This window comes from Nicotiana tomentosiformis, chromosome 3, assembly GCF_000390325.3.
Source record: "Nicotiana tomentosiformis chromosome 3, ASM39032v3, whole genome shotgun sequence".
Classification (NCBI taxonomy): Eukaryota; Viridiplantae; Streptophyta; class Magnoliopsida; order Solanales; family Solanaceae; genus Nicotiana; species Nicotiana tomentosiformis.
Window position 1 is genome coordinate 38659801 of NC_090814.1, and position 24860 is coordinate 38684660.

A 24860-nucleotide genomic window follows, 5' to 3' on the forward strand; every position below is an offset into this window, starting at 1 on the left:
AAGTTATCAGTGGTAGAGTGTAGATCAATATTGAGGTTAATCAACAATGGATGGATAAGGGTTACAAAATATGAGATGAGAGTAGGCCGTCATTCTTAAGATGAACAGTAATGAGGAAGCATTAAAAGACTTAGATTTATACATATATGATAAGGAGCGAAAGAGTAACCTAGAGTTTGATAGCAGACCTCAGTAATGATAAATCGAAGTAAGAGTTATGGTATAGTATGACCTACCTAGATGCAGTAAAGTCATACGAATGGATAACCGGGTCTATGAAATAAGATATAACAATATTCGTAAGTTCAACAAAGTATCGAGTAAAGAACTTCATTGTACTTATAGATGCCCAGAGGGACATCTTATTAAGCTCTGTATATCTTCACAAAATGAGGCCTAGGGATTGGCTAAAAACTGGAGGAAAAAGGAGAGAAGAGTCGCATAGGCGCACTTACAAAGTCAGAGTCGTACATGCTGCATGAAAAAAAGAAAGATAGCAACAGTTACAAGATTGGAATGATTCCGACCATGAGTCGTGGTGGAAGAAAGAGGCCTAAAGGAGGGAATGCCCTGGCGTTTGGGATTCATTCACAGAACAGTTGCCTAGACGGCAAGAGGAATACTAAAGTATTCGCAAGAGCTATGGGTTATGAGAATGATAAGTGCATCAGTCAACATTCGAGGACGAATGTTCCAAAGGGGGGAATGATGTTACACCTCGTATTTTTGTACGTGAAAGTACGCCATAAATAAATTGATGAAAGCTCGAAAATGAGATGTTACATCCCGCATTTTTGTACGTTAAAATTTTGTCGTAAGTTAATCGACGTAAGTTCGGGAATGAGATTATTTTGGGATTATAAGTATTGTACTATTTCAAACAAGTGATAAATAAATTCGTGAAGGAAAGAGGGTAAGCAAATCGAAGAAAAATGAATTTCGTTGAAACATCTTGGGATAAAATACGGTCTAAGTTATAATACCCGGTATTTATGGACTAGTATCGTACAAGGTACCACATGACCATAATAGTAAGATGTACAAAGTGTGTTAAAAGTGAGTAGTATTTTAAGTAATTTGAAATAATTTCTAATTATGTGGATAATTGGATAATTATTGAATTAGGGATTAATAGTTGATTAAGGAATTAAGTGGATAATTGATTATTGGATAAGGATTTAATCCTTAAACGTTGCAGCCAACAAAATGTGACTCTTAAAGCTCACATATAGGTGGCATAATTAGAATAATAGTTAGCCAAGTCATCCACAAGAGTGGGGCCCACATGCATATGTAAGATATCTCAAAAATTCAAAGAAAGACATATTCAATCTTCATAGCAAAGTAAAGTACTTCAGCAAACTATACAAGTGATGACAACGTGATTTTGCTTTCATTTTAGAAAGGCTACTTATAACATTCACACTTCATTTTGTATGAAGAATGAATTATCAATGTTCAGCATCTCTTAGTTAAGGATTCATTTTGGGAATTCATGCCAACACCTTGAGGATAATTCTTTTGAATGTGATCCAAGATTGAATGTTCATCTACGAGGCTTCTTAGAAAATAGCAACGGGATTTTGCGATTCTAAAGGAGTAAAGTACGGTGCAATCTTTCTCAAGAATATCATATGAATTTTTCCCTACTTCGATCCTTCGTCACGTGTTTTATCACAAAAGACGTGTGTTAGTGGGATTGTTAAGAAAATCGACTCAGGTATGTTAAGGCTATCCCTTCTTTCTTTTTGGCGTGATCCATACGATACAAACGAAACGAGTAAACGCATAATTTTCATAAATGACTCTATTCATAGAAGTACTAGGGGTGTCTATATTCTTGATTTTCTATGTGAATTATTATTATATCTTTTATTCATGGGTCTAAAAAAATACGTATTTGATAAAGTTTATCCGAAAGGCATATTGATTTTATGATATTCCTAAAAATCTTAGTAATGTATTTCTTATGCATTTCATGCATTTATACATGTACATTGACCCATGACTAGATGGCGTTATATACGCGTATATTATATGTATATGGGATATGAAAAAAGGTTACGGCGTTATATACGCACCGCCACCTGATCAGCTTGTATACATTGATGATTTACCCATAATGGCCAAGATGATATGATGGAATACCCTCAGAGGCTTGATGATGTTATGAACGCATATACATATGCATGGTATGACATTTATACACATATGAATGACATTATAAATATGAAATGATTTACAGAGCTATTCAGACATACATGTTGAGTCTTTTACTCCATGTTTCTCTCATGTCTATTATTTACTGATTTTTATTCCTTACATACTCGGTACATTATTTGTACTGACATCCCTTTGCCGGGGGACGTTGCGTTTCATGCCTGCAAGTCCTGATAGACAGGTCAAGAGTCTTCCAAGTAGGCTATCAGCTCAGCGGAAGGTGTCGGTGCGCTCCATTTGCTCCGGAGTTGCTTGTTTGGTCATTATGATTTAGACATGTATTGTTTGGTATGACGGGGCTCTGTCCTGACCTTTATGACAATTATGTATTCTTAGAGGCTTGTAGAAAGATGTAATGTGCGTAAAAGATTGTATGGCCTTATCGGCCTATGTTTAGTATACGAGTGGTTATTTTGGTCTTATAGGCCCGTATGTCTTATGTATAAGTTGGTATTACATGTTGTATTCTACATATCTCATGGTAGCCTCTCCGGCTCAGTTATCTATGATAGTATAATACGAAAGGATACGTTATGTTGGTACTCGGTTGAGTAAGGTACCAGGTGCTCGTCGCAGCCCATCGATTTAGGTCGTGACATTATCGACGTCCGTTTGGGATTTCGAGCATGTGAATAGTTATGTATGGTGATTTTGGTCTTAGAAGCATCCAGATTGTGATTTAGAGGTCCATAGTGGAATTAGGCTTGAAATGGCGAAGGTTGAATTTTTGGGGAAGTTTGATCGGGAGTGAACTTTTGATATCGGGGTGGGATTCCGATTTCGGAAGTTGGAATAGGTCTGTGGTATCATTTGTGACTTGTGCGCAAAATTTGGGGTCAATCGAATGTGATTTGATAGGTTTCGGTATCAGTTGTAGAAATTGGAAATTTCAAAGTTCATTAGGCTTGAATCTATGTGCGATTCATGTTTTTGATGTTGTTTGAGCTGATTTGAGATTTCAACTAAGTTCGTATTGTGTTTTAGGACTCGTTGGTATGTTTGGTTGAGGTCCGGGGGCCTCGGGTTGATTTCGGAACAAGGTTTGAAGTTGAAGAGTTGCTGAAGATTTGCAACTGCTGGTGTAAATGCATCTGCAGAGTGGGCACCGCAGGTGCGAGCCCGCAGAAGCGGGAAGACGGCTGCAAAAGCGGGCAAGGAGGAGGTGAGCAGAGGTCGCAGGTGCGAGGTCATTTTCCGCACCTGCATAGACGCAGATGCGGCGTTAGGGGCGCAAGAGCGGAATGCTCGCAGGTGGGATGAAGAATTCCGCACATGCGATTGAGCAGATGCGGGGCAAGGGTCGCAGAAGCAGAGGCATGTTGTGTAAGTGAATTCCACAGGAGCGGAGGTTTAACCGCATAAGCGGGTCCGCAGGTGCGGATAATTGGCCGCAGAAGCGAAACTGGGCAGATTATTAAGGGGTCGAACTTGGTCTTTTTTCCCACTTCGCTTTTGATTTTTGGAGCTCAGTTCTTGGGCAATTTTGAGGAGTTTTCATCATGTAACATAAGGTAAGTAATTTCCCACTTATTGTGAGCTAAAAGTAAGGTTTATATGTGGATTTAAAGAAGAAAATTTAGGAAATATTATGGGAATTGGTGAGAAAACCTAGAATTGATAATATTGGATTTTTACCACGAAATTGGACATGGAATTTGGAATAAATCATATATTTGAGTTTGTGATGCTATGGGTGAAGTTTATCTTTGAAAATATTCGGAATCCGGGCACGTGGGCCCGAGGGTTGATTTTTATATACTTTTCGAGCGGAATTGGAAAATTGTTTAAAATGATTAATTATGGATATTAGAATATATTTTGACTGGTTTGCACGTCGTTTGAATAGTTTTGGATCGACGGGCTTTGATTTGAGGTATTAGAGAGGTGAGGAGTCGGTTTTGGAACTTCGGAGCGAGGTAACTCTCCTGTTTAACTCTGTGAGGGGGAAACTACCCCTAGGTAATATTTATTGTTATGTGCAACTAGTTGTGGGTGCTACGTACGCACGAGGTGACGAGAGTTCGTACGTAGATATAGCATGTTTATGTCCGGGTAGACCTAGGATCTTATTCTGTAATATTTAAATTTTTTGAACTCGTTCTGTTGGCTTAGCTAATCAAAGTTATAATTTAATTTGAATTTGAAATAAATGTATGTATAATAGGCCAAGCCTTGACACTTTGAATTTTGGGGCAAGTTAATTGAGAAATGGTAACGATTATATTCATTTTATGCTCCTGTGTTGTATTATAAACACGTGTTTCTTAATTCAGTGAACTTCTTTCCTTTTCTTGTGGAGCGAGCCGAATGTCTCGGTAGTATATAGGTGCATCTATGGTTCGTGCCGCTCGACCCTCAACAGTGTACACATTATTCTGGATTGGGTTGAACGACCTCGGCATAATCGTGCGTTATATTACTGGTAGTCTGAGCATTCACGAGATTATCTTTCTGCTGATGCCCGACATAATATACGGTGTTCCTTATGTATTTGATAATGGCACTTGATAATTTCCAAGCTATTAAGGCAAGATACAAGATTGAGAAACTTATACTTTAAAAGAAATAATTGGAAGGTTATGCATCTTACATATTTATCTTGTTATTGCCGTACGCTCTATACCTGTTTAAGTTTTATTATATTGCTTTATTTGTTCTATAGTAAGTGTCGATGTCGACCCCTCATTACTACTCTTCGAGGATTAGGCTAAATACTTACTGGGTACGCGTTGATTTACGTACTCATGCTGCACTTCTGCACAAAATGTGCAGGAACTAACAGGTTCATTTGCTGATCATCCTGGCACGTAGGTGCACCCGTTGAGGAGACTTTACGCGAGCTGCATTCCAGGCTATGCATCGCAGCCCACCGAGTCCCCATTGTACTATTTATTTTATCCTATCTATTCTACATTCTAAACATATGTCGTATTGCTGTTGTACTTCTTAGAAAATGCTCATGAACTTGTGACACCGAGTTTTGGGAGTTTATTCTGATTGTTGTTATCATATATCATGTAATTATCATTATTTACTATGTAAATTCTATTTTATACTGTTAAATTATTGAAAATTAGTAATTTCAAAGTGATAAAACGTATGAATAAAATTGATAGATCGGCGTCGGCTTTCCTAACGGCGGCGTTAGGCGCCATCACGACCTATAGTGGATTTTGGGTTGTGACAATTATGGTGCGATTCGTGTTTTTGATGTTGTTTGATGTGATTTGAGGCCTCGACTAAGTTCGTATCATGTTTTAAGACTTGTTGGTATATTTGGTTGAGGTCCCGGGGACCTCGGGTGGATTTCGGATGGTTAACGGATCAAAAATGGGACTTGAAGCATTGCTGAAGTTGGGGACCTTCTGGTGTGATCGCACCTATGAGGGGATTGGTCGCAGGTGTGGCTGGAGTGGCGTGGAAGCGAGGTTGGTCTGGCTAAGGGTGTATCGCAGGTGTGGAGGGGGAAGCGCATCTGCGAGTCCACAGAAGTGGAAGGCTAGTCGCAGATGCGGAGATTTGAAATTTGCTCTGGGCTCGCAAGTGCGGACACGGGGCCACAGGTGCGGTCTCGTAGGTGAGAGCCTTTGGCCACAGAAGCGGCAAGTTGGGGGTGGAGTGTAATTCCGCAGGTGAGGATATTTAACCGCTTTTTTAACCGCAAAAGCGGTTAAATGGTCCGCATAAGCGAAATGCCTGGCAGTGACTTAAATTCGAAGGGTTTCGTGATTTATTCATTTTTGGACTTTGGGAGCTCGGATTAAGGTGATTTTTGAAAGGGTTTTCGTTAGATTTTGAGAGGTAAGTAACTTTTGGTCATTTTTATCTAATTATATTGATTACTCATTGAATTCCCCCCATATATTTTGTATTTTTGAGGTGAAAATTGGGGATTTTTGACCCATGTATTAGAGAGTAATAATTGGAGATTTGAGTGACGATTTTGTGTCGAAATTTAGTAATTTTGGTATGATTGGACTCGTGGTTGAATGGGTGTTCGAAATTTATTAATTTTGTCGGATTTCGAGACATGGGTCTGGGGTTGACTTTTTGACTTTTGTTGAAGAACCTAGTTTTATCATATGGAATTGATTCTTATAGCTTGTGTTGATTATATTAAGTTGTTTGTGACTAGATTCGAGTCGTTCAGAGGCCGATTTGAGAGGCGATGGGTTATTGGAGAAGTGATTTGCAGGGCTTGAGGTAAGTAACACTTCTAAACTTGGTCTTGAGGGTATGAATCCATGAATTACGTATTATGTGGTTGGTGTTGAGGTGACACATGCTAGGTGACGGGCGTGTTGTGGGTGTGCACCGTAAAAATTGTGACTCAGTTGATTTCGTGGAAATGTGTAGTCATCTAATCTAAGTATTATTTGTTTACTCTTTATGTGTTGGGGAAATTGAGTTATGATTCATGTTAGAAATCATGCTTAAACTATATGACGGTACTGTTGGGATCCATAGAGGTCATGTTGCTCTTGAATTACCTGCTTAATTTGCAATTATGTACTCAGTCACATCTATCATTTGCATATCATATCTCAGTCTCTGTTGCCATTTATTGATACATCATATTATCCATGTTTGGGCTGATTATCATGAGATCTGTGAGCCCGAGAGACAGAAGAGATTGATGATTGAGTGAGGCCGAGGGCTTGATTATGAGTAATGTTTATGGGATCGGGTTGCACTTCACAACAAGCTTTATTGATTCATGCCACGATTGGCTTATTTTAGCGCTTGGGTAGGATCCGCCCCTCCTGAGTCTGACATACTAGCAGTGAGCGCAGGTACCTACTGAGTGTGAGTGCCGAGTGATTGGGAGCACTGAATGACTGGGAGGACTGAGTGACTGAGCGTGCAGGGTGAAATTAATACCCTGAGAGTATGCATATGACTTTATCACTATGTTGCATTGCAGTTGGCATGCATAATTGACATATAGATATAGTGATGTATCATTTCTCATATCAATCACACTTGGCATATTTTATCCGTGTTAAACTTAAACTGTTAAACTTGAAAGCATGTCTACATTTCTGTACTGTTAAAAATCTGTATTTGGACTGTACCTATTGAGCTCATCACTGCTTTCAGCCGAAGGTTAGTCTTGTTACTTATTGAGTATACTGGGTCGGTTGTACTCATACTATACTATGCACTTCGTGTGCAGATCCAGGTACTTCTAGACACGGCGGGTGCTAGATTGGGGCATCAGTTGCTTGGAGATTATTGAGGTAGCTCCCTTGGCATCTACACACCTTGACTCTCCTTCTTTTCAATTTATTATACTGTTCTATCTTTCCAGACAGTGTTTTAGCAGTCAGACTATGTTGTCATTTAGATGCTCATGTACTCAGTGACACCTGAATTTTGGGGATTTTGTATTGAGCCGCGGTTTTTTCTTATCAGATGATTACGAGATCTTTTTTTATTTAAATTTATTTTAATATGTTTAAATTAAAGATGTGTGGTTATTTGTGAGTTGTTGTCTTGCCTAGTATTGCGATAGATGCCATCACGATATGTGAGATTTTGGATTGTGACAATATAAGAATTTACATATTAAAGTTTAAACCTTTGCAGGGTTTGCATATGATAACGCATTGGGTTCAAGTAAGAGCAGATGATTTATTTTGTTTTATTAATGCAAAATTGATGATAATTGGCAATATTGAATTTGTATTTTGGTTGATATGTAACCATAATTATTATATTTTTAAAGAGTTACACGTCGAATTTTATCTCAAGATTTTGCATATCTAAAGGCGATGGTGCTCCGTTGCACTCATATCTTGATCCGCCTTTATAAATTATATGTATTAACAATACTAAGTTATGTTGTTTGAAGAGATTATTTCCTGCCATTCTATCAACCAAACGTGGTAGTGTATATATAATTTTAATTCTGGGTATTATATAAGTATATACATACCAAACGACAAAAATGAGATAATGAAGGTCCAAACTTAAGAGATTAATATGGGTTTGTCCAGAAAAGAGTGAACTTTTTTAGGCAATCAAAAGTCAAAACTATTTGGCCCACAATTAGGTTTAAAATAACCATAAACAGCAGCACCTAATAATGTAATTTCACTGCTTATCTTTTCCACGTGAAACACAAGGATTGAAATTCATTCTTCGAGTGACTACTTCCCGCCACATCCTCTATATATATACCTCCTATGAACGCAAGATCCAACGTCAAATATCAATAGCAAAGCCAAACATCATAAGCAAAAACTAAATGGCTTCCAGTAACTCTTCTGATCTTTCAAAGCTTCCTTTAAAAGAAATCCCAGGTGATTATGGCTTCCCCTTCTTCGGGGCAATAAAGGATCGCTATGACTTCCATTACAACCAAGGTGCTGATGCTTTTTTCAGGACTCGCATGAAAAATTACCAATCCACAGTCTTTAGAACTAACGTCCCTCCTGGCCCTTTCAATGCTCCTAACTCCAAAGTCATCGTCCTTGTCGATGCTGTTAGTTACCCCATCCTTTTTGACAACTCCAAAGTTGATAAGGAAAACTACTTTGAAGGCACTTTCATGTCTTCCACTGCTTTCAATGGTGGTTACAAGGTGTGTGGTTTTCTTGGCACTACTGATCCCAAACACTCCACACTTAAAGGCCTTTTCTTGTCCACACTTGCTAAGCTGCATGACAAATTCATCCCCATCTTTATTAGCTCAATCTCTGAGCTATTTACCAGCCTTGAAAAAGAATTGTCCGAGAATGGATCATCATACTTCAACCCCCTCAGTGATAACCTTTCCTTTGAATTCCTCTTCCGATTGTTCTGTGAGGGAAGAAGTCCAACTGATACAAGTCTTGGCACTGGCGGACCAAAATCTGTTGACAAATGGGTCTTCTTTCAGTTGGCTCCATTGATATCTCTGGGCATCAAGTTTGTACCAAACTTCCTTGAGGATTTGGTTTTGCACACTTTTCCCTTACCATATTTCCCTGTGAAATCTGACCACCAGAAACTATATAATGCTTTTTACAACAACATGGGGTCTATTTTAGATGAAGCTGAGAAGCTTGGAGTGAAAAGGGATGAAGCTTGCCATAACATTGTTTTCCTGGCAGGGTTCAATTCATATGGTGGCATGAAAGTGTTCTTCCCAGCTTTGATCAAGTGGGTTGGAACTGCAGGACTAAGTTTACACAGTAAGCTCGAGAACGAAATCAGGACTACCGTCAAAACAGAAGGAGGGGTCACTTTTGCAGCACTGGAGAAGATGACACTGGTTAAGTCAGTGGTGTATGAGACCTTACGAATGGATCCTCCAGTTCCATTCCAAACTGTAAAGGCCAGAAAAGATACAGTCATCACTAGCCATGATGCATCATTCTTGGTAAAAAAAGATGAATTAATATTTGGGTATCAGCCACTGGCCACAAGGGACCCCAAAGTTTTTAAGAACCCAGAGGAGTTTAATGCAGATAGATTTGTGGGGGATGGAGAGAAATTTCTCAAGTATGTGTACTGGTCAAATGGTAAGGAGACAGATGATCCAACTGTGAATGATAAACAGTGTCCTGGTAAAGATCTTATAGTGCTCTTGGGCAGGATATTCTTGGTGGAGTTTTTCCTGCGTTATGATACTTTTGAAATTGAATTTGGAAAGCTCCTGCTTGGTTCTAAGGTGACTTTCAAGTCAGTAACCAAGGCAACGTCTTAAGTATTGAAATGAATGGGAAGAAAACGTAGTATATTTGCAATAAAGAAGAACCTCCTTGCGAGAATACAATCTACGGGAAGTTCAAAATCTAGCTTTCTCTGTTTCAAATCGCAAAAGATTGCTTGGAGAATTGTTCTTCAAGCATTCGTTGTGAATTTTTAATACTGATGATCTGCTGTTCGATCTGTTGAATCATGAAGTTTGCCAACGAATTTACAGTCCGTCCCCATTAACCGCTCGGGCATCGACCCAGGAAGAATCAATTTTAGACTTATTGGTAATCCATGATCAACTTCCTTTCGTAGTACCCTACCCCCAGGGGAATTCGAATCCCCGCTGCCTCCTTGAAAGAGAGATGTCCTAAACCACTAGACGATGGGGGCCTGCTTGACCAACCGCCATCATACTATGATCATAGTATGATCAGTTTTTTGAAATTGTCAATATAATCGAATGATTCTATCCGAGGGATCTTTCCCCCTTTCAGAATTGCATAGAATTTTTTTTATGACCGGCCAGGCCGAATCGGGGCACCACTTGGGATGGGAATGGCTCAGCCCACATGCATCATTTGATGAAAGCACTCCAGTCGCCTCCGATGATTGGTTTGTCAACCACGCTTTCTCTCCCTCAAAACAATGCTCTGAACACGAAAGTGTGCAGTTCCGCCCCCTTCTCCCTTCTTTCTATCCCCGTACTTTCTCGCTCTTATGGAGTTGTATTCCCTAGGTTATGCAGTTATCTTCCCTGGCTTGCTTCCAAGCCACTGCACTAGATGGGCATGTAGTCGTAGTAGTCGGCCCAGAATGCCTCTCTTCTTTACTAAAATACTATTTCGGATGAATGGGGAATTACGTCGCTCTTTGATCTGCAGAATAAGGCTTAGGAGCTCTCTCTTTTATGGCAGAGATCTCTCCATACCAAGAAACCGAATCACAATGGATCGAAGCCCTCCTTTTCCTTCCAATTAGTGAGATTCTATCTCTTACTAAAATTTTAACTTCTGGTTCCGGCGAACGAATAATCATTGAGTCCTCCTCTTTCCGGACAACACATACAAAGAGACCCGCCAACAATCAAATAATTAGTGAACCTTAGAGATAGAGAGATATTTCTATAATTAGTTTGTTTCTCTTCTATTTTTCTATCTCCCATCTATCTATTTTCTTTAGTTATTTACTAGAGCAATTATGATCTGGAAGTCGATCCGGGGCAAGTGTTCGGATCTATTATGACATAGCCTTGAGGCGCTCAACGGACCCTTTAACCTTCTAAAAACCTTTTGGGGCTTTGGATTGATCCAAAAACAACTTTTTTGTGCAACCTAGTGTATATTCATAGAAGTTATTAGATCAATTCCATTATAGGAAGCATTGTTAATTAAATTCTGTGGTCCCTACTGTACCTGAATAATAGAAAATAAAGGAAACCTTTCCTTAGTGGAAGAAGAAAACCTAACAGGTTTTGGAAAAGGGTTTTAACCTAAAAAACATAAATATATATACATGGGATATAGCTGGCCGTTTTTTGCACCCGAAAGACACACGTTTTTCTTCCTTGAATTTCGCCCACCCGAAATTCTCTCTTTCCGGATATTATTTGGGTAACACGGTAGAAGACTGTGGAAGTTTGTTGAGGTCTTGCAACTCTGGAATTGGAGACAGATATTGATTTGCTTTGTTCACGCTTCAAGAGGTAACTCAAATAATCCCCGTATGTGCTAATTGTTTAATTTACACGTGAATATGATACTGTAATTGCTTCCGCTGCGATATATAATCCAACAAAACCTTCTCTTTGCATACTATCCCCTATTCGTAGGGATAAATTTTAAGTCAACAAATAAATTAGATCTCCAGATCCATTCTTGAATCATACAATAATTTAGACTAAAGCTTTTATATTCTTGAGAACTAGGTTTTGAACAACACTTTGAATTAAATTTTGTTAGTGTATATCGTTTGATTATGTTCTCCCAGGGTATTGGGAAGTATTTAGAGTGTTACCTCTAAATTTACATTCTCTTTTATACACTTCAGTGGATTTGCTTATCTGTATCTGTATCTAGTGTAAATCTTGTAAAATGGCTCAATGATTCGTAGAGCAGTATCGCATGGCTATTTATTTATAATGAGCAAACGAAAATAAGAGAGAGAATTACACGTAACGTAGTTCACACATATACATTGCAACTAGGTGGCATGTATACAACTTTGCTATGTTGTAACCCAAAAATAATAGGTCAAGATTTAGCATCCAACTCCAAATAGGTTCTCAAAATAGCTATTCAGTTTTTTTAAAAGCTCAAGCTTCTAACTCAATCTCTGAATCAGTAATTGTGACTCAAATATTAGTTCAACAAATTATCCATTTGTGTGGTGAAAATTAAAATTTTAAAGTAATCCATTATTCTTGAACAAGCTTAAATAAGTGAGTTTAAGTTTCAAATTTGATTTTGTGAGAAATTTGGAATGACTGTTGTTTAGACTTGTTAAAATTACTCTAAGGAGGTTGTTTATAATATTTGAAGTCATTTAATGAAGATTTAGACTGGTTTTGAAGAAAAATTATGCTTTTATATAAGGCGGGTACATTATGTATATAGCTGTATAAAATTGTATAATAGTGTATAAGAGGTATTTAACCCCTTCCCCCCCCCTCTCTATCTATCTATTTATTTATCTCTCTCTCTCTCTCTCTCTCTCTCTCTCTATATATATATATATATATATATATATATATATATATATATATATATATATATATAAAACTCAAATGTACACCAAATCACTTCAAATTTACGTTTTGAAATGTTTGAAATCAATTGGAACAATACCCAATCCAAGAAACTGTAACGACCCGATCAATTGTTTGAGTTTTAGAATCCTATTCTTCTATTTGATGCTTCCCATAGGTTGTTTTGATATTTTATGGCTTGTGAGGATGGAATTTCTTAGGGGTTCGGGAGCGGTTTGAAGCACTTAGTTCCTATATTGAGGTCTAAGGTTGGAAGAGTTGACCAAAGCGAATATTTATGTAAATGACCACAGATTAGTATTTTGAAGGTTCCAATAGGCTTGCATGATGATTTTGGACTTGTACGTATGTTCGGTACGTGTCTCAGGTGGCTCGAGGTTGATTTGGTGCTTCTAGTCAAAAGTTGAAACTTTAAACTTAAGAAAGTTTGAGATTTTTGGTTTGATACTTCATTCTTGGTTTTGATATTGTTTTTAGTATTTTAATCCTTTGGACAAGTTTGTATAGTGTATACGGAATTGTTAAGATGATTGGAAGGAGTCCCAGAGGGATTGGGTGAGTTTCAGGATGGTTTCGGGGTATTTCAAATTCGATTATTGGTTTTCTGATGCATAGTTGTGCATAGCGATCGTAGAGTTGTATCTCGCGACCGCGTAGAAAAAATTTGATTCCAGGGCCATGTGTTTCGCGATCATTTGGAGGGTCTTGCGATCATGTAGGAGTGGCTGGTAGAATTTGCGGCCACAAGGGCTCAGACGCGACCGCATAGAAGGTTTGGCTGGGGGAGGGGATTGTGCTTCGCTATCACGTGGTAGAGTTTGCGATTGCATCTGGTCGTCTGAGTGATCTTCGCGATTGCGTGGGATGAGTCATGATCGCGATTAAGGATTTTTGGAACAGGGCTTGTGTCACGCCCTGACCTTGGGGAGCGCGACCGGCGCTCAACCGAGATACCCCGGTCAAGCAAGCCTTTACAATACCTTCTACCCAACTCACCCATGAATAAAGAGAAGAATACATTTTATTAATTAGATAGTAAGAGGTCATGTAAATAATACCAGTTCATTTTCATTAGTTACATTATTAGCAAGTCTCCAAAATAGTACAATATACAATCATAGTTAAAGTGGAACAGATGATGCGATTACAACATTTTTAGTTTAACCTTCCCAAAGACAAGATACAACCCACACTATATCTACGGAGCCTCTAATAGAAATAAAAGAGTACTACGATAATGCCGACAACAAATCTCCGGCTATACCTCAAAATACTATATACATGGAACAAGAGATACATGACCCCGAAATAAAGTGGGGCTCACCAAGTCAGCCGAGGAGAGGGTGTGCTGCTATCACTGATCAATATCACCTGCTATGGAACCACCTGCATCCATTAAAGATGTAGCGCCTCCAGCAAAAGGACGTTAGTACATATGGAATAGTACTAGTATGTAAAACTAAACACCCTCTCAACAGAATGAATAACAGTAAACAGAGAATAAAATATGAAATCAATAAGAGACTCAGATAGTATCAAGGTATCAAGTTAGGGGAAAGGTAAATATCAAGTAAGTTTTAGTAATTTAAGTTGGGAGATCTTTAGCACCGATACACCACTGTGTTTTAGCACGGAGTCCGATCTCAGCCTGACCGTCTAAGCCGTCTCAGCCCGAGACATACACTCGCAATACCACCATGTGCACGGCATGGCATCCGATCTCTGCTCGATCGGCTAAGCCGTCTCACTACAATGTCGTGTGGGTCGACATCACATCACATCTCGCTAGCAATAATCTCATCACATTGAAGGGGAAAAATATCTCAACACACCAATCTCATCTTATATAAGGGGAAACAACCTCATCACATTAACGTGAGGATTTACTCCTCAATCACTCCTACACCAGCACGTGTAGTTTCGGAGGTAGGTTGTTTCGACCTACCCTTTCTCGGTGGCTAAACGATACTCCCAAGGCATTTATTGTTAAAATGATTTACCACTCATTTCAGATTCTTTTACATGTCATTCATTTTATTGGCACCATTGGCCATAACGCAATATCATTCTTGGCACGTTGGCCGTACTTCATAATTCATGCTCACTATTTCACTTTCAAACATCATCACAGATTGTCAACAACAAACATTTCTATTCAAGACTTTAAGCACACATTTGAGCGATTTAGGGTCTTAGGCACATGTGATTTCTTACACAATTTAATATGTTCACTTTCATTTGGGCTTGATTTGGAGTCACAATATTTTAATACATACTCATATTTTGAATATGCTCCCGAAGAATAATATAATATGATAAGAATATTTCGAAACACATTTTGAACATATTCATATATATACATCTTTCGACAACAAACTTATTTAGAAAAGTCAATTCATAATAGAGAACTCATGACTTACAAGAACATCGTGGGAATTCAACTCTAAGAGAGAAGTTTAGCCAACATACCTCGTCTCGAGCTTTTTGAATTACTACAATGTTCAGAAAATCTTATCCACTTCGATCTACTTAGAGATATAACAAAATTGAACACAAATTAGGAAGGAGTTCATAGTTCCAGCTCACTTGAGCATTTCATCAAACACTAGGTGTGCATTAAAGTTTCAAGCTCCTCCTATGGTGGATTCTTTCATCCCACTATCCAAAGTTTACCCAAATGAGCTAAACAATCTTCCCAATCCCTTGATGGTACATGCATGCATAATGAACAACTCTCACCCCTAGAATTGCCTTATTTATTACCTATTTTTAATTAAATCCCGGAATTGAGGGTTAGAGAGTAGAATCTTACCTCTAGGATGAAAACCTAGTGAGTTCTTCTTGTAAAATTTTCAACTTTGAGCAAGAATTGATGAATGATAAGCTTAGGAACTTCCCCTCCCTCTCACTCTATGGTACTCCCTCTCTCTAGAAATATAAGTTTTAACTTTCTAGAGTGATCCCTAAGACTGTTTTATAAGAATGGGGTCAGGTTCAAAAATTAGAAAAAATGAAGCTCTGATGCAGATCTTCGGTCACATATGCGACCGCATAGCGCTTCTGCGGTCCGCAAAATGGGCTGCATATTGGCTCCCCGGAACTGGGCACTTCTGCCTCACTCTGCAACCGGTCTATGATCGCATAATGCGCCGCAGAACTTCTCTCCGAAAATTTTTGTGCTGGGTTTGCGATTGGTTATGCGACCGCATAATTGTCCAAACATGTGCCCAAATTTTTGCTTCAGTCTGCGGCAGATCTGCGGTCCGCAGATTAGTTCTGCGACCGCAGAATGGGCCGCAAAAATGCCATGCACTTTCAAAAAATTGTTCAACTCCCCAATGCACTGTTCAACCCGAAGAATCCCTACAATCGTCAACACATAAGCCTACTTCGGCACAGCGAAACTCCGGGTATTAGGTAAAAGTTTACGGGGCCTTACAGCTTGTGCTTGGCAATTGCGTGGGCTGGTGTCACAATCCAAAATCCCAGTAAGTTGTGATGACACCTAACGCAACCCGTCAGATAAGACAAATAACAAATGACACAACTCGAATGAAAATTCATCAATAAATAATAAATAAGATGACTAACATCCATAAAACTATCTCAAGGCTAATTAAGCACAACATCCTAGGCACTCATTTTACATGTTAGGTGTAGCTGGTATCTTGGCAGCTCCCTATCTACTGTTATACATGATTTCTTGATAACTTTTTTTTTTAATCATAGAAACGCAACTCTGCTAATGAATTCAATCAATAGGAAGAGACTTATAACGTTGCAGACCCTCACGGTTATTTGGTCGATTGATCGTCCGATATTTTAGAACTATATAAATCTCTTTTTAATTGAAAAACAACATAGTAACATTGTTCTTATAAATAAGATTTTGCAAAATTTGATTGAGAAAAATCATTATGCTAAGCTCAACATCAGAAAACCTAATGACAAAGAAAACATCATTAAATAATAGTAATGCTTTCTATTTTGTGAAACGCTATATATCACATTGAGACTCACATATTGGCTTCTAAGGTAACCTTTATTCTTTTCAGTCACAAGTTTTTGATATATATATATATATATATAATCGCATATGTTACTGTTTGAGTAATCACGCAAGAACTATTAAGCAAGATACAATATGTTGCACATTCAGCTAACATGGACGGATATTTTGTGTGTCAAAATAAAGTTGAATCTCTTTATTTAAGATTACTAAAACTAAATAGATTGAGTATGACTATGTATTCGAAAGAGTAACATCTTATTCGGCCGCAAGAATTGGCTCCAATATTTCTACAGACCTTCTTTAACTTCAGCTGAAGTAAAAAGTAGATTATCTGCAACCAACTAAGAGAACAATATCAAATTATTATTTTAGCACAATCACTGATCATGCATTTACATACTAAAGTGGACTTTATAGCATAAGATGTTAGTCCATAAACAGGTGAAGTGAAGATTGACAATCTGATAAAAGATTGAAGTAATGAGAGTCCATTAACCAAAATGTGGCTTCCAAAAATTTCTCCTTTTCGTCTATCAAATGTGAGTAGTAAGAAACTGAAGCTTCTCTTTTCGGTACCTTTTCTGGTATTGCTCTTGACTGCCTTTTTTAGGACTACTGTCTACTGCAAACAAGCAAAGAGAATATGAATCAATACATGGATTTTCTATGCCCGTTCCTAAGGAACTTAGACTTGAAACTTTATCATATTTCAAATTAAACACAGATGATTTGATTACTGAAGGGCATCAAGTCATGGAACTGCAGGCTGATTGCGAGAAAACTATAAGTACTAAGGACAATCTTTTAACTTGTGGCTTCAGAGCAACCATTTGCTGATACAGAATAACAGTAAAATTAGTAAAAGTAAATACTTAAAATTATTTCTTACAATGCTCACTCTATCTCTCTACTTGAAGTATAAATTCAATCGGCTTGTTGATATGCTAATATGTAAAGGATTGGAAATTGTAAGTTCAACCTAATGAAGAGGGCTTAGGCAAAACCAATTAAGGAATAGAACATCAAGAGAGCTATGAGAAAGAGAGTGTAGTTTTCTCCAGATAACTTTTAATAAACTGAATGTATCAGGAAAAAACACAGAAACATAGTTAAGATCCATTTTCATTCACAAGTTCAGTGGATTAAGTTACAGAATAGACAACATTGTGAAGGGGAAGGGGTGTAAAACTTTACCATACATATATTAACCCAAAAAGGATTTTTTTTCGGTAGTAAAAGATCCTAAAAAGGTAGATACTTCCTGCAGTTGGCAAGCTATGATCATGTTTACCCGAAAAACGGATAGAGTTAAATTTGTACGCAATTCTAAGAATATGTGGTATAGCTTAATACAAACCGTAAGGATAAATAGAAATATCAAATATGGATTGCAAAGAGTACAAAGTAAATAAGGTTGTAAAGAAGATGATTTTTAGGACTGAACAGGTTGAATCAATTTATGAAGCTTAAAAGAACAACTCTTCACTATAGGAGAATATGGTGCTTGAATTACAATGTAAGCAAAAACTTGTTCCTTACAGAAATAATAACCATCCCCTTTATAGTAGAGGGATCTCACTCTAGATATAATTAAAAATACATAGTGGGAGACCCATGATAAATCAACTTTTCTATAATTTCTACCAGGATTCTCTCCTCTAGTGGGATTGCAACGGCTCTTGTCTATGAGCTCGATATTGACTCGAGTTTTCAGTCTTGACTCGAGTTTTCGGTCTTGACTCGAGCTCTCGATCTTGACTTGAGCTCGATTCTGACTCGGATCTTTGCATTTATTCGGGGTCAGTGTTGGTCGGTCTCTGAATCATAAGCTCGATAACTTTACTTTGCATCATAGTTCGATTTGAATTCGAGCTTGATAATGATATCGAGCTCGGCATTGACCGGTCCCTCAGGCTCGAACCTTGTTTGTACCATCTTCGGAACCCATCTCGAAGTCTTACTTCGATCTATTACGTTTTGACCTCGGTCGATTGTATGAAGGCCGAAATCTATTTCGACCGTATACAGATAGTCCCCTCGTTTCTCGGGAAGGATGTGGTGAAAAACGGTATGATATTTCAACGGCTCGATCGGATTATAAGCTGACGTTTACATTGGGCTCGACCATGATGCACGTGATAGCTGTCCCGTCGATTTAGTCTTTCAAGGCATTTAATGCATGTTAGACGGTGGACGACCACTGCTGATACTGAACCGTCATTGCTTTAATCTATAAATAGCCCTCCCTTTTATCATTTACCACTTTTACATCTTCAATCTTCCAAATTTTCCAAGTTATTTTTCGTACTCTCTAAGTTTATTCGCAAATGTGTGATTCTTCTTTGCAAGATTCTTCTTCTAAACTACCAAATCTTTGTTACCTTCTTTGAATCCAAAATGGTGAAGACATCAAAAACTGTCCCCCAAAAAGAAAAAGCTTCTTCTTCCCAATCCGCCGCCGACAAAACACCGGTGGATCCACGGCCTGAGGAGTGCGTTCTGACGGCGTGTGTTCTTACCTCCGATTTCAAACTCGATAAAGGTTCGCCGGTTCCTGGACGATGTTAGCCTATATTGAGATATATTTGTTCGATAACCCGGGAACATATCGAGTGGATAAAAAAAGATTATAACTGGGAGAACAAAGAAGTGGTAGTGCCGTCTCCCGAAAAGGATATTACTACTCACGTGAGAGGATTTTTAAGCGTGTATATTTATCCTTTCACGTTAAGTCCCCTCGACCCCGTTATCATAGATTTTGTTGTAAATACCTAATAATCCTAGTCCAGATACATCCTTCTTTTTGGCGGATCGTTATTTTGATCCGATATTTTGTGAGTAAAATCGAGGGGAAGCCTTTCACCCTCGATCATCTTGTCGGATTATACCGTCCTTGCCTTTTTTGAGGAGGGTTAATAAAACTCCAACGTCGAGCTACCAAGGCTCTGTTCTCGAGTATAGACGAGGATAAGGATCGAGGCTGGAGGATGGGTAGATTCGTTCGAGTAAGGACTTCGGACCTGATTCCGACCAAAAAGATGCCTTTTCCCGAGGAGTGGAACACGAAGCGTAAGTGTAATTCTGCTATTATCTCCTACTATTTTATTCTTTCATTTCTTTCACCACTATTACCTTTTTGTGATGCAGCGGCTCCCTGGATGCCCGGCGCAGTGTCCGATCTCAAGAACTGGGTACGTGATCTAGTTTCAACCTCCTCCTACGGCGAGCGCTCATGGCGCGACTTGTCGAAGGGCCGATGGGAGGCCAAAAATCACGGTAAGCACCTTTCTTGTATCTTTTGATAATTTGAATAACATGCTTTTCACATACTTCTATAAAAGTTTTCGTGTGTAGGTGTGGGCAAAGATGCGGTTTTGAGGCCTTCATCCGTCGAGGAAGAGGCTTCGGCTTCTGTCCCAAAGCCGGTGAAAGATAATAAGTGAAAAAAAGCCCCTGTCCTCGAAGATCAAAAACCGAAGAAGAGGACGGCTCGTAAGCCGAACAAGGATATCATTCCTTTGACCGTAGAATCAGTTCTACGTCTGAGGGATGAATAATAAGAAGAAGAGAACGATGAGTCTGTGCTGGCGGCCTGAACGAAGAAGAGCACCGATGTTCCACATGCAGCTGGATCGTTAGTGGTTCATAAGGCTCCACCTCGAAATGAGGATATATCGGAGAAAGATTCGGGCAGAGTCCCCGAGTTGTTGGATATCGAAGACGCTTCCTATCGAAGCCAACAGATGGGGGATATGTCTAAAGGGACTCTTCTCGAATCTTTTCGAACCGAAGAGAATGCCCCAGGTGATTCACTTGGGGAAGTAGCAATCGAAGACTCGCCCACCTTTCATGATTTTTCCGCAGGGGCGATTCGGGATGCCCAAGCTTTGGGGGCCCTCGAATTAGATAGGCCTCATGATGGAGAGGATCATTTTTGTGACTTGTTTATTGGTGTCGATGACACTACCAGTACAAGTGATGCATCGGATCTTTTTCACGGAGTGCAGCGGGCTTTGAATCAGGTAAGCCTTAAATTATATGGCGTTACCTTTAAGTTTGCTTTTCTTTTATAACTTCGTTTCTTCTTTCTTTGCAGGCCGTGACAGTTCATCAAGAATCATATTCTCGGTCCCGAACCGAGCTGTGTCGATATGAGGCCGAGCTTCAACGAGTTACGGAGGAGAGGAACTCTCTAAAACTCCTCTTAGGCCAAAGGGGGGAAGAAATAAAAGACCCCCGAGCTGAGATGGCCAAGGCTCACCAAGATCAGATCGATCTGTCCGAGCAGGTAATAATACTTTTAAAAGCCTATGGGCTTAATACCGGAATGATGGCTAAGTTTTCGGTCTCACAGCTGCAGCAAAAAATTGAGATGATCGGAAAAGTCCGTGAAGAAGTTGATGCGATAAAAGCGGAGTCTTTGAAGTGGAAAGAAGGAATAGACCGCTTTGCTACAGAGAAAGAAACTGCTCGAGCCCAATTGTCATCGGCCGAAAACCAACTTCAAAAAATGAGGGAGAAAGGCTCGGTCCAAGCAAGAAGAATAGAGGAGCTCGAGGCTCGGTTGGCCTTTGAACTTGCCAAGGCCGAATCTGACGCCGAAAAGGCAAAGGCCGATGCGGATGCACTCGTGGCCGTCTATCGGGCCATGCTGAAGCTGCCCAGGTCCAAGCAAGAGAGGCACCGAGACCGTCGATACTTGAGCATATTGGGTCGTTGAACTTTCTAAGTGTCGATCTCGGAGGAAGACCCTCGAGGAGATCCATGCTCGAGGTTTTGACCTTGCTGAAGAGATTAAAAGGGCCAAAGAACTCGAAGCCGATGCTGAAGCCTTGGTTTTCGATGACGACGATGATGATAATGATGATGATGATGATGGGATTAAGAGCGGGTCCGAGAATAGGGGAGAGGGGAGCCCGATAGCGAAGAGACCGCTCCTGGGGATAATCAAGAAGCTTAGTCCTCAATTTTTATGTTGTAATCACTTATGTAAACAACCTTGTATATAAAAATATCCCTTTTTGCCTACTTGCTTCTGTCATGTTTCCTGTCTTGTGAAGATTTTATTCAGGCCTTATGAATATTTTCACAAGGATTTAAACATGATCAAATTTGGACTTCGTAGCCTTTATAACAGAGTGAGCGCTTACTAAAACTTGAAGTGATGTAGCCCTTAGGATTAGTAGTCGAGTGAATGACTCGAACTCGAAGTAATATAGCCCGTAGGCATAATGATCGAGTGAGTGCTTGCTTGAACTCGAAATAAAAATAGCCCGTAGGCTTAGTAGTCGAGTGAATGATTCGAACTCGAAGTAATGTAGCCCGTGGGCATAATGGTCGAGTGAGTGCTTGCTCGAACTCGAAATAAAAGTAGCCCGTAGGCTTAATGGTCGAGTGAATGACTCGAACTCAAAATAAAAATAGCTTATAGGCTTAGTAGTCGAGTGAATGATTCGAACCCGAAGTAATGTAGCCCGTATGCGTAATGGTCGAGTGAGTACTTGCTCGAACACGAAATGAAAGTAGCCCGTAGGTGTAATGGTCGAGTGAATGATTCGAACTCGAAGTAATGTAGCATGTAGGCGTAATGGTCGAGTGAGTGCTTGCTCAAACTCGAAATAAAAATAGCATGTAGGCTTAGTAGTCAAGTGAATGATTCGAACTCGAAGTAATGTAGCCCGTAGGCATAATGGTCGAGTGAGTGCTTGCTCGAACTCGAAATAAAAGTAGCCCGTAGGCTTAGTAGTCAAGTGAATGATTTGAACTCGAAGTAATGTAGCCCGTGGGCATAATCTTCGAGTGAGTACTTGCTCGAACTCGAAATAAAAATAGCCCGTAGGCTTAGTAGTCGAGTGAATGATTCGAACTCAAAGTAATGTAGCCCGTAGGCGTAATGATCGAGTGAGTGCTTGCTCGAACTCTAAATAAAAGTAGCCCGTAGGCTTAATAGTCGAGTGAATGATTCGAACTCGAAGTAATGTAGCCCGTGAGTGTAATGGTTGAGTGAGTGCTTGCTCGAACTCGAAATAAAAGTAGCCTGTAGGCTTAGTAGTCGAGTGAATGATTCGAACTCGATCCTGTTTGCATAATAAATCTCAAAAATAGAGGAATTTTTCTTGGATATAAGATATCGATATAGAAGAGAACTTTTCTTTGCAAGTCATTATACATGTGTTCATGTTTTGCGTCAGGGATCGGGCCAACTACATGAGCATGGTTCGTTTTAACCATTTGGCTCTTACAACTTTTCCTATTGGAACCCTATTGTTACGAAATAACTTTCTTGCATCAGAACTTGATATATTTGAGGGATAATGCCCCCCAGTATTCGAGGTTGATTATGAAGAAGCCTTGGATACTGTTGAACTTCCCTCAGGTAGCACATGGTTGTTTCCTCATTAAAAAACTCGCCGGGAAAATCCATTTGGGATAAAAGCCGATATAAGGGGAAAAGAGTGCAACGCGTACTTTAAAACCTGAGGTCTCGGCGTCTTTGGTCGAACTCCTGCAATGGGTTATCTTCGAATATGTATATATGGGCGAAACGAAAGAGAGAATCATACCTTAACAATAATATCATTTGAGGAGTGATATGCTCCAGTTGTTCGATAATGGTTTGCCATCCATCGTTCCGAGTTTATAAGATCCCTTTCCGACTATATCGAGGTCCTGATAGGGTCCTTCCCAATTTGGGCCGAGCTTCCCTTCATTAGGATCTCGAGTATTGATGGTGACCTTCCTTAAGACTAAGTTCCCGATCCTGAAGTGGCGGAGGTTGGTTTTTCTATTGTAGTACCATTCGATTCGTTGTTTTTGTGCAGCCATTCGAACGAGTGCCGCTTCTCATTTTTCATCTAATAATTCGAGGCTAGTGTTCATTGCCTCATGGTTTGATTTCTCCGATGTATGTCGAAACCTTGCGCTGGGTTCTCCGACTTCGACTGGAATTAAGGCTTCGGAGCCGTACACGCTAAGGAAAACGGAGTTGCTCCTGTACTGGACTTCGATGTTGTTCGATATGCCCATAGTACTTCGGGCAGAATTTCTCTCCATTTCCCTTTGGCTTCGTTCAACCTTTTCTTCAAGTTTTGGATGATAGTCTTGTTTGCTGATTTGGCTTGCCCGTTTCCACTGGGGTGATACGGTGTCGATAATTTCCTTTTTATTTTATGATCTTCGAGAAATTTTGTTACTTTACTGCTGATAAATTGCTTACCATTATCGCATGTTATTTCTGCGGGTATCCCGAATCGACACACGATGTGATCCCAGATGAAATCTATAACTTCTTTTTCTCTTACTTTCTCGAACTCCTGTGCTTCAACCCATTTAGAGAAATAGTCAGTCATAAATAAAATAAATTTAGCTTTACCTGAGGCGGATGGTAGGGGGCCGGTGATATCCATCCCCCATTTCATGAATGGCCATGGGGATAGGACTGAATAAAGTTGTTCCCTGTATTGATGGATCATCGGTGCAAACCTTTGACATTTATCACATCTTCGAACAAACTCCTTAGTGTCCCTTTCCATGCTATCCCAGTAATATCCTGCTCTGATGATTTTGTGAATCAACGATTCGGCGCCGGTGTGGTTCCCACAAGTGCCTTCATGGACCTCTCATAAAACATAATCGGTGTCTCCCGGTCCCAAGCATACTGCCAATGGTCCATCGAACGTCCTTCTGTATAATGTTCCATCTTCAGCCAACGTGAATCGAGCAACTTTGGTTCGCAAGGCCCTTGACTCTTTAGGGTTCGATGGGAGTTTTTCGTTTCTTAAATATTCAATATACTTATTTCTCCAATCCCAGGTTAAGCTTGTGGAGTTTATCTCGGCGTGCCGCTCATCGATTATAGACCTCGAGAGTTGAATGACAGTTCCTGAATCGATCTCATCTTCCTCGACCGATGACCCCAAATTTGCGAGTGCATCGGCTTCACCGTTTTGTTCTCGAGGCATATGTTGCAAAGTCCATTCCTTAAAACGGTACAAAGTTACATGTAATTTGTCCAAATACCTCTGCATTCTTCCTTCTTGAACCTCAAAGGTTTTGTTTACTTGGTTTACTACTAGTAAAGAGTCACATTTAGCTTCAATCATTTCTACTCCCAGGCTTTTGGCCAGCTCGAGACCTGCAATCATGGCCTCGTACTCGGCCTCATTGTTAGTTAACCTA

The 24860-nt window shown here is 39.6% G+C and overlaps 1 protein-coding gene across 1 annotated transcript; it reads left to right on the top strand.

Moving 5' to 3' along the window:
* Positions 1–8413: 8413 nt before the first annotated feature.
* On the top strand, positions 8414–10116 carry LOC104110801 (allene oxide synthase 3-like). The gene has a single exon (XM_009620352.4). It carries the CDS (start codon positions 8471–8473, stop codon positions 9911–9913), a length of 1443 nt encoding a protein of 480 aa, XP_009618647.1. The 5' UTR covers positions 8414–8470; the 3' UTR covers positions 9914–10116.
* Positions 10117–24860: the final 14744 nt, after the last annotated feature.

Coding starts and splice junctions, on each gene's coding strand:
- LOC104110801 (XM_009620352.4), top strand. CDS start 8,471: ATGGCTTCCAGTAACTCTTCTGATCTTTCAAAGCTTCCTTTAAAAGAA.